Here is a 21144-nt window from a genome sequence, read left to right on the forward strand (position 1 = left end):
CATCGAGAGAAAGGAACCTCAGATTCGGTACTCCCCAACGATTATATAGTTTTTATTCTCAGAAATAAAGCCAACGACACTAAAGCTCTAGAATCAAACTTGCGTTTTTTCATTAATAGTATCTTTAGAAAAAAAGAAATAGCAATACAAAAAGGATAATCGCAACCTGCATCCTCCTCTCCCGTGGTGTGGTGCGGTGATCGAGGTCGAGGAGGATTATGGCAGGAGTTCGTTAAAAAGTACAAATTTCCAATGAGTTGATATGTGTGTTTTAGTTCGACACGGGGATTCTCACTTTTTTTAGTCGAACGGGCCGTGTGAGTACGTTTATTCCTTCCCCCGCGCGCGGTACCGCGATGCTACACCCCTTGACGTGTAGTCCACGATGACCAACACAGTTCTCGGACGTTAGGCCTAGCGCCGATGTAACGGTGAGGCGCCGGCTCGGCGGTTTCCCCTGCATACCGACGCTGCCGTACCCCTCACTTGAATCGTCTTGCGCCGCGGAAACTTTCGAAATCACTCGACATGTCCGTTTCTAGCCAGCAGACAGTTCTAACTGACGTAGTTGCAGCGTGGGTGACTGCATCGCTCGTCTCTAAACACCAACCGACCATACAAACCCGCGTGTGTATGTGTCCCGCCCATCGAAGTAGCGTACGCCCAGAAGATACACATCCGATTCCTTGTAGCAGACCCGTAGCGAGTGTCTTCAAATGTCTCCGCTGGGTTCCTGTCGTGTTTTAAAGCGTTTCGGGGCATTTACTCGTATAGATCTTTCCCAAAACAGCGAAGGGAGTGTCGCCGATTTCCTTTCCTGGGGCTCTGCAGGGTTTCCATCTAAGTGGTTTCATCGGATGTTTTAACTCTCTTCCCTTTTTTTTTCCCGGATCCCAAAGCGACTGGCTCTTGTACGCCCCAGCCAGCATGGGGAAGCTCCTGTCCAAAATTTTCGGCAACAAGGAGATGCGAATTTTGATGCTGGGTCTTGACGCAGCCGGCAAAACAAGTATCCTTTGGTTGTTTTGTTGTTACTATGTAGCGTTCTGGTGTCTCAAGCTTGAGCGCGGTGTGTTTGCACGGACCTTAACTCCCTGACACGCAGCCATTCTGTACAAGCTCAAGTTGGGCCAGTCCGTCACCACCATTCCTACTGTGGGTTTCAATGTCGAAACAGTCACCTACAAAAACGTCAAATTTAACGTCTGGGTGAGTGTTCCAACAGGATTAGACCACTGGAGAGTCTTCCTAGCCGAGTTGCTTACTGGGGACTCCTGGATGAAGAAAGCAGGACCCGCAACATGGGTGCAATGCACGTGCTCCTGTTTGCACGATGTAATGGAGCATTGCACCCACTGGAGGGTTTACTGGTGCTTGATTCTTCTTACCATTGTTCTGCATGTGCTGAGTTTCCAACATGGCTTTCTCACACTCTTCACCTTTCTGCCGGTCTGGTTTAACAGACGAGCTGGCAGCTCTGCTGCTAGGTTTTAGCAGATGAGCTGGGCGCTCGGCTGCTAGGTTATAGCAGACGAGCTGGCAGTTTGTCTGCCATCTTCTAGCAGACGTGTGACTTTCCACACGCTGTAGCCGAGCAGTAACCATCAGTTTGATCGAGTATTTGCTGCAACATGTCTACAGCAATTCGGAATATAGAGAATCTGAAATCAGCAACTGATCTCGATGCTTGCTTGCAGGACGTGGGTGGACAGGACAAGATACGGCCCCTGTGGAGGCACTACTACACGGGCACGCAGGGGCTCATATTCGTGGTGGACTGTGCTGATCGCGACCGCATAGACGAGGCGCGCCAGGAGCTGCATAAGATCATCAACGACCGGGAGATGAGGGATGCAATTATCCTTGTGTTTGCAAACAAGCAAGACCTGCCAGACGGTGAGTGGAAGTCATTGCCTGTACGGCTGAAATCAAACGCTTCGTAGGTGGCGGAAGCCGACGCCCGATCGAAATGGTTCAGCCGTATTCATCCCTCCATGCGTGCTCCGGGGTAAGATGTAGTCTGTTTAGACACTCGTATTGAATTGCCAGCATGGCAGTGAAAAGAACGTTGTGTGAATCTGTGATTGGAAGGGTCGTCACATCCGAGCCGAGCTCAGTTGTTCACTTTCTATGGATGGATGCTAACAGCTGTACCCTTTTATAACAGGTGGTAGCTTGTGCCACCTAGCTTAGAAACTAAACACCCTAAGCATAATTTCTCCCTTCGCTCTTCTAAGCCAGTTTGCTTCCTCTGCAATATTGAAGCTGTCACCAGTCAGTGTAGGTATACACAAACTCATCTCTGTTACATCACGCCGAAGTGGTGGCGCGTCAGACGCACTTCCGGTCCGGGGCTGTGGGCGGAAGTGCCCATGTGAGACGTGTATTCCTGCGTTGTTTTGAAAGGAACCAGGCAAAAACCTGCCTTCTTGTCAAAATTCTGTGACTGGGGTTGTACCAGAAGTGTCGAGAAAGATTTGAAGGTCAGTTTTCATGCGCTCGGTTTCTCCGAGAACGCGGACATGTGCCGTGAAAAGGGAAAACCAGACGCCATCGGACCACAATGGCTTGGGCGGGAAGCATTTTGGGTTAAGTTCACGGATACTTCTGGTCATCAAATTTATTTGTTTTGTTCCAAAATGAGCGCCCGAAAAACGTCAAGTTGTACGGACCACCTGCGGACTACGTTCAGTGCGTATTCAAGTTCAAACGGCCGCCTGATCGTTCGAACTGTCGTCTGCTCTTTCAAACGTTTCTGCTTGTCTGTCGTCTGCTCTCTTAGAAGACACCGGCCTGTAGACCAAACGTGGGCCTGGTACTTGCAATAAGAAGTAAGTGCAGGCCTCAAATTACTTAAGTTTGAAGGTAGCAGGCCGGGACGTAAACGGTAGATACAAGGGGATGTTGATCATTGTTACCAGTGGCCATCACCGATTTGTTATGCCTGATTCACTCGGTTAGATTCTGCTTGCGATTTTCAGTATCAACGTCGACATCTCAGCTACAGTTCACGCTTTTGCAGTCCGGGCGACTTCGCTACTGAAAATTGCGAGCGAAATCTCATCATGTGAATCAGGCTTTAGCGTACATTCTGCGGCGTCCACGCGGAATGAATCGCCACATGTCAGATGATTCACGCAAGTTTTGCGGTGTAACGAGCCTCGGTAATTTCGCTGACGCCGCTCAAGTAGTCAGACATCGTTAGGAGGACGTAGAATCAACAATTTCAACGCCAAAAAGAGCGCGGGGACTCGCACCGACGCTGACAACATCGCATTTCAATGGTTTGTTCATGGGCGACGGCGAGCTTCTTGCCCACACCCCCATCGCGCATGCGCGGTGCCGGTGGGGTCCGCTAGGGGCGCTCCGGGCGGTTAGGTTTGTTTGTGAACATGAGTTGGTGTATAACCAGGATGACTTTTAGGGGATTGTGAAAAACAACTAAAAATATCTTTTTCTTCTCTTGGCAAGGGGGTTGCCAATTTTCCTCTGGTCAAGCCTAGAGCCACTAAATAAGCTTCGCTTAACAGTAATGACACTTCACACGTTTTGGTGTTTGAAATCATGGTTTCCAGTTAGCTGAAGCTTTATCTGAAATCGCAGGAAACCTTTTCCATCCTCCAGAAATGTTAACAGTTTGCGACAGAGTCAAAGGATGTCGCCCGAGCTTCCCATCACCGCGTGTTAAGCTGAGGAAGTCGCATTTTTTTAATTGTGACGATCGACAGTTCCGTCTGCTCTGCTCCAAGATGGTGGCGCCCACTAGCAGATGGGGGAACGGAGTTCCGATACTCTCAGCGTCGCTCATCTAGTGGCTCTTGTCAAACCTGGTGGGCGTTACCCCAACACTGGGCCTCTGGGAGACAGGGTCGAGACTTTGGGCCCATGCGGGAGGGATTCCCAACTGTCCCCAGCCGTGCTTTGTTGGTGCTAAGGGTTGCCAGTCTTATCAAGCGAAAAATCCCAGCAAAGGAATTTGTCTCTGGATACCTGTCTTAGCACTTATAGTAACGAGCTACAAATGGTAAGCCTGTGCAAAACAGACTGTGTACAAAAGCACGGATCTTAGAAAAGCATTTTGCACTATGGTACCTTTATTTTTCTTTCTCTGCACTTCTGTACATCTTGTCGACAAATTTAAAACCATCTATCACAGTTCTATGAACAGCGTCAACTCTCTTCAGACGCTGGAACAACAATGGTTGTATTGACAGTGTCCGACAATCGTCGCGAGAGTCGCTCTGCAAAGTGCCGACGTCTGGTTTCCTCGCAGCCATGAAGCCGCACGAAATCCAGGAAAAGCTGGGGCTCACGCGCATCCGGGACCGCAACTGGTACGTGCAGCCGGCGTGTGCGACAACGGGGGACGGCTTGTTCGAGGGCCTCACCTGGCTCACCTCCAACCACAAGTCCTGAAGCCGAGCCGAGCCGCCCGGCCACAAGACTCTCCCGGCTCCAGCCGCCCGTGCGCTGCCGCCGTCGCCAGACCAGCTTGGCTCTTGGGACACTCGAGTTTTGCGTCACACAGTCTCTTAGCATTGGGCTGACACCTTTGTTTTTGTACATTGTTGGGTTGTACATATCAGTTTCACCAGAGGGCCAATAAAGCTTTGTTCCCGAAGCGGTCACCAGGTCGGGGCGTCAAATACGACGCGTCCCAAGAGGCCCTGTCGGAAGCCCCGGATGAACTGCTGGGCCGCTGCGTCCAGGTTGGGTCGGACGCTCCAGCCTGTGGAGGAGAAATCCCGTTTGGTCACGTAGGGATGTTGGGTAGAAGAGGGTTTGTTTTCTCCGCACCCGCCTCATCCAATTTCTTTCGCGGCGCCTTCGAAAATTGGTATAGCTTCTGCCTAAGACAGCTCTAACTTGTCTGCCATTTTCACCCTGTCCCGTCGGACAGGGTGAAAATGCATCGCCATGTGTAATACTACATACAATGAGAAGCAAAGTCTTATTAGATGACGCTTTTGGTGCCGAAACAAAAACCTAAAAACCGGGTGATGTTGGCCGCTTTACTACAACCGGGCTGCAAAAAAAAAAAAAGGTGGGTCGCGACGTGAAACGGCTCGTTCGAAACAAGGGGCCACGGAAAATGTAGAGCCGACAACGTAAAAACGCTAAAATAAATTGACCCTTCGAAATGCACTCTCTTTGGAACCTTATTTGCGAGCAACATTGCATCTTGCCTTTGGCCTTCTTGAAAACGAGACTGGTGTTGCCTCGTACACCTACTTCATTTTGTGCTTTCGATTCCGACGGTGGCATAGGTAGGAGTGCGCATCTGCGTTGTGTGCAGTCCCTCACCCTCGTGCGTGCGCCGCTTCAACGTAGACTTTGCTGCCACGGCCGCCTGGTACAGCACAAGCCGGATGTCGTCGCAGGGGCCGTCCAGACCCAGGTAGTCCACGTAGCTGCACAGAAAAACCAGGTGTTCACTTTGGACGCGGGAATGCTGTTCCGAAAATCGGGTGACGCCAGACTTTCTGAATCCGCTTCAATGCAACACCATACTTGTAGACTTTCTGCGACAAGGAAGCAAAAGCTATGGGCAAGTTGTCCCCGAGACGGGCGGGAGGCTCGTACTATTTAACGGCACCGGCCGATGCGGGCGCGGAAAAGTGCGGGGCAGCGTACACAGCCAGGTACGTGTCGTAAGATGGGCTGCACTTTACATTGAATGCGCCGAGAGGTGCGATAAATCTAACAAGCCCAATATCGCGCTCATCATGGGCCTTGCCTGTAGTTGTTGTTTTGGTTCAGCCAGTACAGGAGGTAGTCTGCTATCAGGGTCACGCCCACCAGGTGGTCTGGCATGCAGCCTGCACAATAAGAAAATGCGCGTAAGCAAGGAAGAATGCGTTGCATAGAGGTGCACACAATGTCCACGCTCTACGTTGGGGAACGTCCACTACGCCGAACCTGCCCGTTCAAATGGCTTTTGTACGAAACACTTCCGTTGAGGCACCCAAAGTTGCACTCGAGGAGGTTCGGTGTAGGACACGTAAAGAGGGGCGTTTTTGGTGGGGGGAGACACGTTCGGAATGCAAAAAGCTTCGGTAAAGGGCGGAGTTTTCCATCGCCGCATCTCCTAGTCTCTGGCGTATCTCGGCGCGATCGATCGCCAAACACGCTTAGATTCCGACTCTTATTTGAAGTTCCTGGTCGGTTCGTCCGCCGCCTCTTTGTATTCGCATCGAGCTTGCCTCGACATACTAAAGGAAGGGCTGGACTCCCATATGGCAGAAATGTTGGGGTTTGCCAGCTACACTTCGTATCTCGACTGCTCTTCTAATGGCAAAAGAATAAAACAAACATCCCGAAAGGTAGCCTGCCCCCTATTTTTAGCTCGATTCGCAATTTATTTCAAACACAGAGAGAGCCCACTTCTAGTAAGTAGGTTTGAGAGAAGCGCGACGTTGCACTAAATTGCTGGGTTGGACGATTTGAGGGGACGGAATTTAGGCCGAAGTTTAAAGGGAAAGGTCGCAAATGGTTTCAACCTAGGTGGCACACACTACTGCCCAATACGCTAAGCCGTGGTCACTCCGCTAGTATGTTGTACAAAAGAATCTGCATACGCTGTCTTAGGCACGTCTCTTCCTCGTAGGACGGTCGCACAGAAACCCTCTGCAGACACGTTTGAGGCGTACACGAAGAAAACGTGCTCGAACCGCATCCGCAGCGAACGCCGCGTCTCTTTTACGATGTAGGAGCAGCGTGGCCGCGATTCGGGGGTTCGGCCGCTACCGGCCGCCCATCTATGCATCCATGGGACCAAAAATGGTGGCCCGACTATGCCGGCACTCACTGCAAAGCGCCAGCTGCAGTGCCACCACGGGGTCCTTCACGGTGGGGCAGAGTACGCCGGGTGTGTCCAGCAGGTACATGGACGGCTCCTGGGAGATCTGCAGTAAGACACGGAAAGCTCGAAACGACGCGTCTAGACGTCCACAATCAAAGAAAAGCTCGATGCGCTTTGCATCGAAGCCACAAAGCTGCCATCTTAGCAGTACCAAAGTGCTCCACTAGATACTCGTCGTCAAGAGAGTAGCTTGCCTTGATCCGCTCCAACACCGACATGGTGACTCCAGCCTTGGCACCTACTCTGGTTGCCTGGCCTGTGTGAGCAATAGAGTGCAGAATGAGACGCTCCTCCGAAGGAAGAGACGGGGCCTACTGCCGATCTACGCGCAAGTTGGCATCGAGTGCCAGAAAGCTATCGTACAAGCCGGCTACACGCACAAACGAATACTCTAATATCCTAAGACTCTTTTCCAATCGCGTGGTTCAGTTCCACACGGCACATTTGGTGTAGGAGCCAGCACGGTCAGCCGCGACGTCTGAACGAGACATCTAAATTCGGACTACACACTTGACACTATCTCTGCATTTGCACACTACCTTGAATTGCACCTTTTTTTTTCCAAAAAATGCACATTGAGAACTTCAGAATTTTGGCATGTATGGATAACAAGGAACACTCTCAACAAGTCTTGTTAATGTGCACTGACAAACAATATCAAAAATAATTATTCTTTTTATGTTGGTGAGGTGTGCTGCACTGCGTAGCACTTCTCATCCACAAGTGAAAATAGCTGAAAGCAATGTGAGTATATCAGAAGAAGTTTGAGGAAGACATCACCTACATTGCTGGAAAGAATTTCTGACATTTAAGACGCAAAAAGAAAATTTTACAACGTCATCTTGAAACTTCAAGTGGATTTATCTCAGCTTCACTTTTCGGCAGCAAATCCCACCTTAATAAAACTATTGTTTCAGTATGAAACTACCGAAAGTCTTAATACTTGTGGATTATATGCCGAAATTTTATCCAGCCGGTCAATATGAGCTTAGATTTTGCATTTTCATGTTCCTTTATTATGAAAAATTGTAATTTGCAAAACTTGGCAAATGTAAAAAAAAAACAAAAAAAAACTCATAAATTTATTTTTATTTGGGAAATGCTTATTTTATTCAATTTCTTTTCATAGTAACCGGCAACAAGTATTGCAGTATGCATTCCACAAAGAAAATATGTGATTATCAACACCACTTCTCAACGACTGACTCATTGAGCAGATTCCATTCTTTACTTCGTTCTGGGGGTATAGTACCTCATAAAACTGGTTCACAGGGCTGAAACTTTGCATGCCCTCCTTCTATACGACTGCAAACACCACCTGCTACAATCATGCCAAAGCAGTGAGCAGTTCAAAAGTAGACATGCCCAGGTTTTGTCCTCCAATAGGAGGTATTCACCGGACGCCATATTTGAGGTAACTGCTCACAGCGCATGCCCGGAAAGAGTTTCCCGTCAGCTCTCGGGCAACTGCTCGAGAAGAGGGGAAGGAGAAATCCTCTTATCACTGGGACTCTCCTTTGTAGGTTCCCCAAACGTCGCTATTCTCCCTCTAGAAGTTATAGAAGATTAATTTGCCACTCAAAAGTCGTGCAAAAGCATCTTTCCCCTCTCTCTCTTCCCCGGTGGTAAGAAAGCAGTAGTGAGCACAGCTATGACCGCCAGTGAATACTTTATATTTGGTACAACCTGGAAAGCACGCATGCTGGGCATAGTCGACCGAGTCACCGGTCCTCGACAAACAACGCGAGTGTCAGTTGAGGAGGCTAACTCTGCTCTACGAGAGTGTGTTCCAAACGGAGAGGATTAATTCCGTATCTAGCGAAAGTCTGCAGTGCACTTGCAGTTTATTTAGATATTTATCATTGGAGAAGGAAGGTTGGCCCATGCGCCAGTCGTACCTTTCCGTCCGAGGTGGTTCCGCCTCAGAGAGTTGATCAGCGAAGACTTGCCCACGTTGGGGATCCCAATCACCATTATGTTGTAGTCATACTCCTGCGAAAAACGCCTCGTCAGATTACGACCAGGCTTCCCATCAGCAATCGTTCCACCGCACCGTGACTAAAACGGGTCCTTACCTCCCTCCGATTGAAGCGCTCCGAGTTACGGACCATGTTTGCGACTGTCGGCACGATCTGCAGAATGGTAGAGACAACATCGACAACATCCAACCCGCACGCGGAGTGATACGCACGACATTGAACTAAGGTGCCCCAGAACGCATTCTAAAAAAGTAGTCCCCCGATTTGTGCCCGATGACGTCGTAGAAGCGTCGCGTCGTCGTTGTAACTGCACACGTACGACAAAGCGAACCAACGCCGAAGGTGTAAGAAAAAAAATATTGGGGGACGCTTCAGCTTTGCCTTTAGGAGTGGGACGCGATAGCATTATCGGGCCCCGTTCTCAACACCTTCTCATATAAGCCCGCGCTCGTTCCCAACCGTGCAAGCTCGTGTGCATGGTCTAGCCAATAACGTCGCATGTGACGTCGTGTCACGTGATGCGTGACGTCACGTGTGACATAACACGTTGCTGCGCACTTTGCATTATGGAAAGTTTCGGTCCCACCGACGCCAGATTTTCTCTAACACAACCTCGTAAATGCTCTCACGTTATAAGTGCTTACTTTGTTGATGTTTTCGCTGGGATCGGAGCTCCGAATGTGCAAAACGTTTCGGACTCCCTGCGCTTGCAGCTGTTGCACTACATGATGCTCCATGTCCGGATCTGCGAGGTCTCTCTTATTGAGTAACAACAGGTGCGGCTTGATTGCCGTCAGCATCGTTGCGAAGTTTGGGTTTCTTCCACTAAAAGGCACTTGGTATCGAGTCAAGGATAACACAAAGTAATATTTAAGGGGAGGGTGTGCGGGGGAGCTACAAAACTAGCAACTGTACGCTTATGCAAAGCGTTAATATCTCCACTCGGAACATGAGCCCGTCTGGTTTGAGGAACCCCATCTTAACTCTGGAAAGCTGCAAGATTGAAGAACTGTTTGTTACATGAGGCACTGAATACAGACCTAACGATTAACAGCCTGTCAACAGCATAGCTTATAAAACGAGCCGAAAAGTTGGACGAGACATTATAGGGGTGTCTGTTTCTTCACACAAATTTGCTAATTCAAAGGATTACATCGCAACCGGTTGAGAGAATGTTTGGATGGTAAGACATAAGCTTCCGTGCTCTACGCATTTGAGGGTCATGTATATCTCTGGAATGCTCGTCTCTGGCATACTCCAGAGAGCACTCCGTTTCCCATGAGCTGACACTAGAGTGGGAGCTACGCGTTTGTTGTACCAGTCATCTTTTGCATCCGGTGATGAAAAGGAGGCAGTTCATTGCAGGGGCGTAGCCAAGGGGAGGGGGGGTCTTATGAATCTTCAGCCCGCCCGCCCGCCCGCCCGCCCGCCCCCCCCCCCCCCCCTTCCCCCCCCCCCCCCCCCCCCCCCCCCGGCGCGGTAGCCAATGAGCGAGGAGTCTTTAGAAGTTAGGAGGACACCATTTGGTCACAGCATCGGGAGATCGTTTCGTGACCCGCAAAGCAAACGCGGTACAAGTTACCGTGATGAATCGCGACTTGAAAAAAGGATATTCGAGCGTCGTGAAGTTCCAGGATGCAGTCGACGCTCTTGAGTTTGCGCTGCATATCCTTCATGCCTGGAAGCAAAAAACGGGCGCGTGTCCATGGGCAGTTCACGGGCCGCCAGCTTGACGTAAACTTACCGGTGTACATGTGCGTCGGAAACCACTTTGCCATGTCCTTCGGCGCAAGCTGGAAGGATTTGCGGAAGGTGGAACTCATTCCTTGAATCTTTGTTGCCATTTTGCTTCGCGGTTGACTGCTTCTGTACACGGGCAAAGCGAAGCAGACCAAAATGTTTTGCTGGATTGGATTGATACGGCTTTATGCCTTTATTCTTTTTAAAGCCATACATTAAAAAAAAGTACTACTCGTTCAAAAAAACTTGAAATTAAGCTATAATACGATTATTAATACAGTTAGTTGTAATATATATAGAAAGAATAAAAAGTGAAAAACTTAATAAACGCGGAATATAGTGCATTTATGTTGGCTACGTGGTAATGTGCACAATTGAATCTAAAAATATCTTAAATACTTTATTTTAATTTTTTATAAAATTACTTTTATGTGTTAAAATCGTTAAGATTTAGTACAAGGAGGTTATAATAAGACTCCTGGAGTGGAGGTGGCGCCGTGGCGCCCCGTTGCTGACGCTGAATTGACTGCCGCCCTCTTACTCGGGGCGGGAAAGTAATAGACGCGGTCTGTGGGGTCTGTGGGGTACGACTGATGTGATCTGTGGTGTGCGGCGGCGTTTCATTGAAGGCAAGCCTGTGAAGAAACTGCAGCCTTTCCCGAAGGCGATGGTGGCCTCGTGCGTCGCTCCCGGCTGCGTAAATCGCGTGAAAACGCCAGGAATTAGTTTTCATCTGTAAGTATGCAGCAACGTTGGCAACGTTCCGTACGCACGTTGCAACGAATCTTGCTTTGAGCTGCCTAGGTGGCGCTACATGCCGCCCGGTTAAAAAAACAAAAAGAAACCACGACCACCACGGCTTCTTTGGTACACCACGCGAAACCCAAGCACCTCAAGGGCGGCCATCCATCGCGACGCGGAACGCGCAGTTTTCAGGCCGTTCAAAAAGAGGGCTTCCCCCTGCCCCGCGTTCACGAAATCCTGGCTTTGTCCACGGATTCTGTCCCACGATAAGTGTGCGTCCTTCGGGAAGACATCGCACCTCGCGCCATTCCTCACCATGCCTTGCTGCGTAGCGTGGAACTGCCAGAACAGATCTGACGGACCACAGGGGACTTCGTTTCACAAGTAAGGCCACACGCTTTAGCGCCATCCGCCCCTCGGGCGCCAGTTTAGGTACGGTTACGGGAGACAAACAAGCGAGCAAAAAAAGAAAAGAAAAAAAAAAAAAGCACGCGCTAAATACGGATATGAATAGTGGGGGCAAGTAGAGTGCGGGTGAAGGCTTCGCTGGGAGATGGGCTAATAGCGAAGGTGTGACACATAATCTGTGAGCGGGCAGTAGCGCCACCTCGCACATGAAGCTAGAAGAGAAGGTGCTAATAAAAATGAGCATTTTCTTACAATGAGTATATGCCAACACGCTGTGTACAAACGGGCTCGACACTCCAACATCCGCATAACTAACTGGTTTTCGCTAGTGCCACAAAATAGGCTATGCTTCAGACTAACGACACTTACCAATCTCGCAGTGACACTTACCCATCATGGTTGCCAGTTATCTGAAGCGTTATCTTTGGAGGAAACTCTTTTCCCTCCTCCACAAATGTTTGAACAGTCCGCAACAGAGCAAAGCAATATTATGTGAGCTTCCTAACACTGAATCTAACACTGAAGAAGTCACACCTTTGAATTATGACGAACGGCAGTTGCATCTGCTCTGCACTAACACCAAGATGGCGACGCCCACTACAATATCAAGGAACGGAGTGCCGATAGTAGTTTCCTTTGGTTTACCTGCATCGGGGCATAAAAGTTCAGGGCAGTGTACTATCGCGGACAATATGAGCTGAAACAGCGCTCCGGCCTGTGCACGGTACTACCTGCACTGCCTGTCACATTGCTCCGCAAATACGGCGCACCCTGAGGCCGAGATAAATTCTCACTGGCGCTCACTGCGCCGCTGACTTGCGCTCACTGCGCCCTCACTGCACACCATGAAGATGACTTCCACCCCGAAATTGGACGGGCGAGAGTGGCACAGAAGAGATGCGGTAACAACCAGCGAGTGCAAACCTAGACGACAGCATGCAATCAAAAATAATTATTAAAAAAAATATATATATAACACATTTATTTTGTTGTTTTCGTTGTATCTTCACTTTTCGTGTTATATTGGTAGAAAAAAAAAATAATGATGTGCTAACAGTTTGTGCAAAAAAAGAGTGCATCGCTTCCGGCTCAAAAACGTTTGCTATTGCCGAGGTCGTTGAAAGCACCTGTCGTGGCCGCCTGCAATCTTATCTGTTGGCTGTTGCGCCAATCAGGCACCTTACTGTAGCAGACGGCCGCCGTAGGTAGAGGTTTAAAGTTTTTGATTTCTTTTTACTCGGGCAAGTTTGTTAGTGAAATATTTATACCCTTAAAGGGGTAGGGAAACAAAATTTCAGCGCTTATTTTCTAGCTTTAATGTGTTGCCTGTTGCATCCTAACCTCAAAAACACCAGTCTTTCGTTGAAAAGCTCAAGAAAACTAATTTTAAAGCTAAATAAACAATCTTCAATGTGCACTTGGTGGATGCATGCAGAGCCTATTTGGGAGGTAGTCTAGCAACATTGTGGAATTTGCTACGTAGTCGTGACGTAGCAGATTCCTTCGGGGCAGCGCCGCTCTTTGGCATTTCAACGTTTTCCTTCTTAGCTTTCCTCCTGAACTCACAAATCGCGCATTGTACCAGGCGGTCCAAGAAGACGGAACAGAAGGATTCCCCTCTGTCTCGCACCCTCGTTCGTGCAACCGGAAACAGTCATTCTCCCCCTAGAAGATTTGCCCGTCGTTTAAAACTCGGACAAAAGTTGCTTTCCCCACCCCGTTTAGCCCTAAGCTGACAGTGTTGTGGAAGCTAAGTGCTCCTTGGGCCTGTCACCCGCTCGTCACCCCACGGGTACTGCGAACGGCTCGGTTGTAACGCGCTGACGCTATTGACACCACCGCAACGCTGACAACGCCACCAAGGGCAAAGCTCATAATCACGCCAGCCTTGCTACGTCACGAACGCGGGGTATCTTTTCTTTTTGTTTTTGTTTGCGCCGGATATCCCATGACGCATGGCGCTCTCCGTTCGCTTCTCTTCGAGCGCTTGTTCGAGTGCACCGTTTGGAACGAAAAATATAGCCAATCGTTCAAAATACAAACGTGCAATTATTATTTACGGTTATTATTGGTCATGCTTGACTCATTTACGAATGAAATTTGAATATTGAAATTTTTGTTTCCGTACCCCTTTTAAGGGGTACTTCAACAAAATTTGAAATATACCCATCATGTTCAAAAATAGGTTGAATATGATTCATTATATCCGTAAATGCCAATCGCACATTTGTATTTTGAGCCTGGTGTCTGTATTTTTCGTTATAAACGACCCACTCTGGCAAGCGCTCTGAGAACCAGCGGAGCACGCGACATCCAACGCAATTGTGACGTAGTTCGTCTCGGGACGAGCAAAGCTACGGCGAGGCTGATGTCGAGAGGATGGCCTAGTCGTTGCAGCCATCGAAGCGGCTGCTTTTGTACGAATTTTGAGTGACGGGTTAATCTATAATCTTGTAAAGGGACAATAGCGACTTCTGGGACACACAAAAGGGATTCTCGGGAAGAGGGAAGTTCCTCTGATCTGTCGTGGTTGCCGGAGGCGAGACAAACGCCGTCACTACCTGCCAAAGTTCCTAGATGGTCATTACAAACGAGACGTTAGCGACACCCACCAGGCGCTCTTTGTTAAAACAGTTAGGGTGCAGGCGAGCTGGTGTAAGTTTACCATTTTTTTAGACCACCTGAGACTGGGTGGAAGAAACACGACGAACGTCTCAAACACAGCTAACCACTTTATTCAGTTTTCCCTCCTTTTATAGGTGGGAAAAAATTTGTCCAGAAAGATGCAGTGTGCATAGGCTCATCGGTAGCACCAGCTTTGGCGGAGATATATTTGAACTCACTTGATTCTGCAGTTGTAGAAGGACTAGGAAAAATGCCGTCGGGTAGCTGTATAGTCAGGAGATATGTCGACGACATTGTGGTATGCACCTTTCAGAGTGGAATTGCGGAGAAGCTAGAGTCACTAATAGTGTCATCAGCTCCTGAACTGAAGTTCACAGTGGAAAAACCAACGAACGATAGTTTACAGTTTTTTTATCTAAAACTTCATGTGGGTGAAACCCTATGCTGGGAGTATGGAAAAGATGCCCCGAAACCAGTACTCCCGAAGAAGAGCTGCCACTCGAAGACGGTAAAGGCGAGTGTCGTTAGATCGCGGTTCACCAATGCTTTGAACAGGTCATGTGTTCATTTCGTGGCTAGGGCAGTGAGGGGGCAGTGGCAACGATTGATGAACGCAGGCTACGAGGAAGATTTCATCGGGAGGCAAATGACATTAATGAACCGGGAAAAGGAAAAGGCGGAGGAAAAATCGAGAAACAGGATCGCAGTGATGCCGTATTTTCACACCGTGTCACACAATATAAAAGCGTGTGCAAAAAAATTTGGCGTTAATGTAGTTTTCAGCTCTGACTTTAAGTTGGGCAACCTCACTCCGTTCCAAAGAGAGCAAAAAGGGTGCCAAAAGGGCCACAGGGAAAAGTCTGTGCCTTGTGAGACTGGCGTTGTTTACGACATACCGATGACGTGCGGTTTTAAGTATATAGGGCAGACCTCAAGATGCTTGAACGATCGTCTGACAGAGCACAAGAGAAACGTAAAGATAAAATCGACTAATTCCGAAATTGCGACACATGTACAAGAATGCAGAAACTGCTCAGCCGAGTGGTCCGGTACGACGGTAGTATGCAAAGATATAAATGACGTTAAAAGGGTTGTAAGAGAGACAGTAAAAATTAGGTCGATCGGCAATTGCATAAGCCAGGCGTCTATGCTTCTTAGTGATAGGGCGAAAGCTTTTCTGCGAGTATGAAGTGAACAGGTTTTGTGTGCTTTCGCCAGAGGTGCCTCCTTTGTCATGTTCTTGGTCCGTTTGTATACTGCACTGTACAAAAAGGTGTATTAGGTTGATGGGTTCGAACTGCAGTCGGTTCCGTGTGGGTCGTTTTCTTTGTCTTTTGTAAGAGTGGCTGCGAGGTCAAAGAATGTTACCTTCGGCCGACGTTTTGATGTGTGTGTAGCTTTTGTTAATTCAAAATAAATCGTTAAATTTTTTTTTTTTTTTTTTTTTTTTTTTTTTAGCATTGTTGTGGTTGCGAAGTCAAGATGTGTCCCCTTGGTGCCTTTGTTTGGAGTGTTTTTTTATGGTGACGATTTTTGGATCAGGATGTATAAAAGGAGGGAAAACTGAATAAAGTGGTTAGCTGTGTTTGAGACGTTCGTCGTGTTTCTTCCACCCAGTCTCAGGTGGTCTAAAAAAATGGCTCTTTGTTAATCGTTTCATTTTTTCTTTTAAATTCCTTTTCGTGTCTTTGGTAACAGGATATTGGTGTGTCCGATGTTATGATACTGCTCCTTTGAACAGATAGACCAAAAAATAAGCGCTGAAATTTCGTTGTAGTATCCCTTTGAAAGGTTACTCCGGCGATTTTTTTCATGGTCGCCGATTTGCCTCAAAATTGGCTCGATGGACCAATAGACACGGCTGCACCAGTTCCTTAAGTATTGTGTGAAAAGAAAAACATTTTTCGAATTAAGTTTTCATTTTGTTTCCCAACCCCTGCTGGCAACATTGATGTGTGACGACAGAGATGGTACAAAGTCGGCAGTAAGCCATGTTCCCTACTGAAATGCTTGGTAGCCGATTCACTGAGAGGGGTGGGCAAGGCGGAGCACGCAAAAACTACTTGATATACTCTGTTTAAGACTACCTGCACGACCTGACAGTCTGTACCGTTTGTGACATCACAATACTGGAAAGCGCTAGAAAGTTTCAATGTTCTGTTCGGCATCATCTTCATTTAGTTTTCTCAATTGCTGTTTTGAATTTCTAGAAAAAAAATAGCATACCGTGAAGACTAAACTCCGGGTAGTCAGAAAATACAATTTGTTATGGGCAGCTCAAAAAACGGCCGGAGTACCCCTTTAATGTACGCTCTTCGGCCACCTTTGCGTAAAATCTTAGCTCGATACGTTCAGAAACTGATTTAGGTGGTCTTTTCAAGCCGCCATCAATCCCTTTGACTTGTCCTGTAGATATGGTGGCATGGTGGCACTAAGCATAGGACTTTTCTAGGCTGCTGGGAGAAGCGGGCGATTGATACCCTTTCCAGCCCACCGTAGCTTCGCAAAATGGTTTGTGGCGAACGCATGCCCACAGCATGCTTTGCTTATCGTCTCACGAAAAGTGACAATCTTGATGCTGCTGGATGCATCTGGCTGAAGCACCGCGGAACCTGGGTTTCAGTGTGCTTTTTGCTACGAGAGACCCAGCAATGCCTGGCAGTTCCTACCGTTTATACTCGTAAATGTATGAGCACCCGTCGCAGCAAGGGACGCAGCGATGGCGGCCAGTTTATACCATTTATATTCAAAGACGTGGCAGCGGTGGCCAGTTCGTACCATTTCTATTTATAGATGTAAGAGTAACCATCGCGTTGAGGGACATAAGAATGGCGGCCAATTCATGCTTTTCATAGACGTACGCATATTCACGTCGGCTCGGACGAATGGATGGTCGCTTCTGCTCAGGTTCCCCTTGACCAGACCGGAGCTGCTCGAGCTATGGTTGCACAATCTGAACCGCGAGCCGGGGTGGGAGCCCAATGTACGTTCCGTGCTCTGCTCGGACCATTTCCTGGAGAAGTGCTTCGACAGGACTGGGCAGACGGTGCGGCTTCGTGCTGACGCCCTGCCCACCATCTTCGCCTACCCGGAAGACCGTGTGCAGGTGAGCCATGCCCACAGCCAGGGGGCGGGAACTGGGCGGACGCCAGAGGAGGGGTAGAGGCGGGGGCAGAGCGCGGCAAATTGTAAGCGCCGAAGGGGTCCTCAGAAAGGGAACAAGAAAGAGAGCAACGGAGAAGCGAAGAAAGGAAGCAGACGATAGGGGTAAGGCGCATTCGTTTTGCCGCGACGAGTTAAAGTTGTTGGAGTACTCGTCGGATATTTCTTCTTATACAGCGCGCGAGGCCAGTGTTTTCGTGCAAAATACAGCTAGATAAGCACTAGGCCTTGCAAGCAATGTTTTTCTCTTTTTGCGTGCATATCAAAGTGTCGCCAGCAACATGGTTCCATCGACACCGTTGATGTCCACGTCAGTGCGCTGCTGCTTCGAAGTGGCCAGAATGCGTGGGACTTTTATCTTTAGATAATTATATTGGCTCCATGCTTCTCGGCTATCCACCGTTTTTTGTGCCTCGTTGTATTGCCGTTCCTTTGATTATGTACACCCTCGCTTTACTCGAACGAGTCGGCGATATTAATAAATAAATAAACAGAATTCAGCAATAAATGCCGACTTCACTTTCGCAGGACATCATAGAGACCGTGCCGGCAAGCGTCAAAAGTGCATCAACAGGCAAGAGCGGAGGCGCCGCGACACCGGCGGAGGACATGGAGTGCATGGCCGTGTCCCCGCCGTCGTCCCCCGGGGGGAGCCCCGATTCGGCCAGAGCACGGGAGGTGGCGGCGCTGGAGCACAGCTACCACGGCACGGCCACCGCGGCCAAGCGACAGGGCCCCGACGATCGCGAAGTACTCAAGAAGAAGCTCAAGATGTCACGGCAGAGGGTGCGGCGTCTCGAGGAGAAGGTCTCCATGCTCAACGACATGGTCTACTCTCTGCTCAACCAGACCATCATGGAGATGTGACGGACTAGTCGGTGCCTTGGTCGACTCTCTCGGAACGTGCGGAAGGGCCGGCGCAGTTTGTTTTCGGCACTCGGCAGTAGACGAAAGGAATGTCCGCTCGTTTGTTTCGTCGAACCACGAAACTATGTGCAGTCTGCGAAACGCTCCGTGCCTATTTACTCGTGCCCGGATATCGCGTGCAGGTGGTCTCGCGATCCACGGATACTCCGTTTCACCTTACGATAAACTGACCGCAGTGGGTGCAACGAGCCATCCCAGCGCCGTGCCCCTCTTCGAGATTGCGTGGCACGACATTGGACTGGCCTAGGCGACGTGTGGCATCCGCTGTCGTAAGGTGAAACCAGGTGTGGCCACTGAGGAGTTGTAGAGAGTCTGTCTCGCTGATTCACCGCAAGCCCAAGCTTCTCGTCTCAAGGAGCACTTTTGTTTCAGTAGCGCACGTGTGCAGCAGGCCTGCTCGGCGTTGCTCGCAGTTGTGCCGAAACCAACTAGCGATGAATTGTGCTCTATGCCGGCCGTGCCCGGCGTTGCATCGAGAACATCAACGTAGAACGAATAAAACGTTCAAAGAGTTTAATATCGAAAAAGTTGAAGAAAAGAAAAATTTCACTGGTTCCTCCAGAAGTTTGGGTTCTGCTGGAGCCGTCGCTGGAAGTTGCTGTGCCACTGTTCCAACGCCCGCATGGGGAAGAAGGTGTCGCCGGCCGGCGTCATGGGGGCGCCACCGTACGACGCCAGGTGGTTGAAGAGACTCTCCAGCATCTTGGTGCAGAACTCCGTGCTGGAGTCGAGCGGGGAAGCGGTCGCGGCCGGTGCCGCCTGGAACTGGATTTGCGCCAGGGGCTCCACAGAGATCCCGAGTTGGGCGACGCTGCAAAAGCCGTGCGACGAAAAAGCGTGCTCCGGCTGCGCGTCTGCGAGGGTAAAGACGAGTGATGCTGTCAGTCCAGACAGAAATCCAGTTGCCGCGGCATCCGCAAGCTCGCCTCGTCGTTGCTTGGGGAATCGGAGGGGCTTACCTTCTTTGTGCTTGGACACTTTGAAGATGGCACTGGGCTTTTCGTTCGAAATAAAGCCGAGGTACTGCCAGTTCCCGACGGCATCCGGGCTCGGCCAGCTGAAGTACACTGCAACACATTTCATGCACAGACGCACGTGAGTCTTGAGCAAACTTGCAGCGTCTAGAATTGGACGGTTTGTAAACAGACCCCCTTCACATGCGAAACTCTCCTAGTGAACCCTCTGGATAGCATAAAACTTTGCTACCTGGGTAACATTGAAGATAGAGTGAGTAGGCAGGTGAACTGGTTGATACACATTTAAAAAAAAACGGAGACAACGGACGAAAAAGGGGACAACGTACAAAATATCTCAATTGAGACGTTTTGTGTGTTGTCCCCTTTTCCGACCGCCTCCGGTTCTTCAAAAATGGATAACACGTTGGAGCACAAATTTGAAGGAATAGACATTAATTTCTTTAATAGTGAACCTCATTTGTTTTAGCTGCACGACAGATATATCGAATGACAATGGCCTAAACAGGCAGTCTGCTGGCTTTACATGATTGCAACCACCATGCATTGAATCGGGCTTCAACCAATTGTATGTACCCAGTCCTCTGTTCCCATTCTACCCAATCAGGGTGGTCTCTTGATTCGACACACTACAGTAGCATTCTTGTAAACATGGCCATTGCCAATTTTTTTTCTGGCTCATCTTTCCGCTGCAGTGCTCTCGTCAAAACTTCATATGGAATTGAACCTGGTTATCTGGGAGTGCTAAGCTATATCTAGGTAATCAAAATTGGTACTCTTCGATAATCTGCGCAAACAAAATACTTGTTAGGGGAGATGTGTAATATAAAGGGAAGAACATAAAAGATTGACTGACAAGACTATTCCCAACTGGCAGCAAAAATGAAGATCTTATGCTGTGCACTCAGATTGGCACCAAGGCAGGTGTTTTATTTGCTCATGGCAGAGCGAACTCTCGAAACAAATTTAAGAACTGACTTCTCGAAGCTGGCCATGTTGGGACATCTTCAAGTGCGGAGAGAGGGCGCCACCCATATTCCATAAAACGTGCTATATGTAAACATACCTGATCCTCCCAAACCCTCGGGGAATGGCTGTGCTCCGGTTAAAAAGACGACGATGTGGTGAATGCTCGCCGGATCTGGGATATTCACCAGAAACTTGGTCTGGTCGACGGCTTGGAAGTCCGTCTGGACCTGACAGAGGCAAGTGATGTCGAGTTTGCTGATATTACTCGGGAAGTCGCGTGCGAAGTGGCAACACTTACCAGCCGACCGGTGACAATAGCGCCGAACAAACTCATCGTGGGTACTGAATGCAGCGTCCTCCGGGTTTGGTGCTCAGGTACTGTAAAGCTCGCGACTGCTTCTATCCGCCCACAGAGTTAGCTTAGAGTGGCGGTGATTATCATATTGCTAGCAGGAGCGGCACGCGCAATTCTTCGATTTCTCTTCTCAAAGTTTCTAATATATCAGATGTATAGATGAATGATCATATTAATAGCTATACCGTTTGTAACGGGCGGCAGCTTGCGCCACCTAGCCTAACATTTTGTCATCGTCCTCTTTTAACTTGTATAAATTTTATTCTAACCCCCCCCCCCCCCCCCCCGACCCCCCCTCCCCCTTTTTCCCCTTTGGAGTGTTTCCATTGCTTATTTTGATGTGTATTTTTTTTACCCCTCCCCGGATCTTTTTCACCAAATCCGTAGTCATCCAACACC

General features: G+C 49.0%; 4 protein-coding genes across 6 annotated transcripts; 2 read left to right on the forward strand and 2 right to left on the reverse strand.

Annotated features, from left to right (window-relative positions):
• Nucleotides 1-169: 169 nt before the first annotated feature.
• On the forward strand, nucleotides 170-4628 carry LOC8034282 (ADP-ribosylation factor 6). The gene is given in 6 exon segments (XM_029972850.4): nucleotides 170-299; nucleotides 302-317; nucleotides 900-1009; nucleotides 1106-1209; nucleotides 1698-1896; nucleotides 4274-4628. Coding segments are annotated over 6 exon segments (609 nt in total). The 5' UTR covers nucleotides 170-262; the 3' UTR covers nucleotides 4417-4628.
• Nucleotides 4326-10755, reverse strand: LOC115315641 (mitochondrial GTPase 1). The gene is made up of 10 exons (XM_029974883.2): nucleotides 10586-10755; nucleotides 10455-10519; nucleotides 9486-9677; nucleotides 8938-8994; nucleotides 8761-8854; nucleotides 7057-7118; nucleotides 6809-6905; nucleotides 5738-5819; nucleotides 5305-5411; nucleotides 4326-4729 (listed from the first exon to the last, which is right to left on the reverse strand). Exons 1-10 carry the CDS (start codon nucleotides 10683-10685, stop codon nucleotides 4626-4628), a joined length of 960 nt encoding a protein of 319 aa, XP_029830743.2. The 5' UTR covers nucleotides 10686-10755; the 3' UTR covers nucleotides 4326-4625.
• A 361-nt stretch (nucleotides 10756-11116) lies between these two features.
• LOC8034273 (THAP domain-containing protein 1) lies at nucleotides 11117-19509 on the forward strand. Of its 2 annotated transcripts, none has more exons than XM_029972876.4 (3): nucleotides 11117-11709; nucleotides 17266-17464; nucleotides 18049-19509. In XM_029972876.4, exons 1-3 carry the CDS (start codon nucleotides 11642-11644, stop codon nucleotides 18385-18387), a joined length of 606 nt encoding a protein of 201 aa, XP_029828736.2. In that variant the 5' UTR covers nucleotides 11117-11641; the 3' UTR covers nucleotides 18388-19509. The 2 variants fall into 2 exon arrangements, with proteins under 2 accessions (XP_029828736.2, XP_029828745.2); XM_029972885.3 differs by having other exon boundaries at nucleotides 11119-11316.
• LOC115313846 (protein OPI10 homolog) lies at nucleotides 18944-20902 on the reverse strand. Of its 2 annotated transcripts, XM_029972865.3 has the most exons (4): nucleotides 20689-20898; nucleotides 20488-20617; nucleotides 19407-19514; nucleotides 18944-19301 (listed from the first exon to the last, which is right to left on the reverse strand). In XM_029972865.3, exons 1-4 carry the CDS (start codon nucleotides 20722-20724, stop codon nucleotides 18994-18996), a joined length of 582 nt encoding a protein of 193 aa, XP_029828725.2. In that variant the 5' UTR covers nucleotides 20725-20898; the 3' UTR covers nucleotides 18944-18993. The 2 variants fall into 2 exon arrangements, with proteins under 2 accessions (XP_029828725.2, XP_029828717.2); XM_029972857.3 differs by having other exon boundaries at nucleotides 18944-19514; nucleotides 20689-20902.
• Between the last annotated feature and the right edge of the window lie 242 nt (nucleotides 20903-21144).

This window comes from Ixodes scapularis, unplaced genomic scaffold (assembly GCF_016920785.2).
Source record: "Ixodes scapularis isolate PalLabHiFi unplaced genomic scaffold, ASM1692078v2 PGA_scaffold12__126_contigs__length_90152505, whole genome shotgun sequence".
In the NCBI taxonomy this organism is placed as follows: Eukaryota; Metazoa; Arthropoda; class Arachnida; order Ixodida; family Ixodidae; genus Ixodes; species Ixodes scapularis.

Excerpts from the sequence above, each read along its gene's own strand:
- LOC115315641 (XM_029974883.2), bottom strand. The coding sequence starts at position 10,685 with ATGGCAACAAAGATTCAAGGAATGAGTTCCACCTTCCGCAAATCCTTC. Across the intron at positions 6,906-7,056 it reads CGGTGTTGGAGCGGATCAAG|ATCTCCCAGGAGCCGTCCAT; the intron begins GCAAGCTACTCT and ends GTCTTACTGCAG. Across the intron at positions 5,820-6,808 it reads ACTGCAGCTGGCGCTTTGCA|GCTGCATGCCAGACCACCTG; the intron begins GTGAGTGCCGGC and ends CTTATTGTGCAG.
- LOC8034273 (XM_029972876.4), top strand. The coding sequence starts at position 11,642 with ATGCCTTGCTGCGTAGCGTGGAACTGCCAGAACAGATCTGACGGACCA. Across the intron at positions 11,710-17,265 it reads CAGGGGACTTCGTTTCACAA|GTTCCCCTTGACCAGACCGG; the intron begins GTAAGGCCACAC and ends GCTTCTGCTCAG. Across the intron at positions 17,465-18,048 it reads ACCCGGAAGACCGTGTGCAG|GACATCATAGAGACCGTGCC; the intron begins GTGAGCCATGCC and ends TCACTTTCGCAG.
- LOC115313846 (XM_029972857.3), bottom strand. The coding sequence starts at position 20,724 with ATGAGTTTGTTCGGCGCTATTGTCACCGGTCGGCTG. Across the intron at positions 20,618-20,688 it reads CTATTGTCACCGGTCGGCTG|GTCCAGACGGACTTCCAAGC; the intron begins GTAAGTGTTGCC and ends TGCCTCTGTCAG. Across the intron at positions 19,515-20,487 it reads CGAGGGTTTGGGAGGATCAG|TGTACTTCAGCTGGCCGAGC; the intron begins GTATGTTTACAT and ends AATGTGTTGCAG.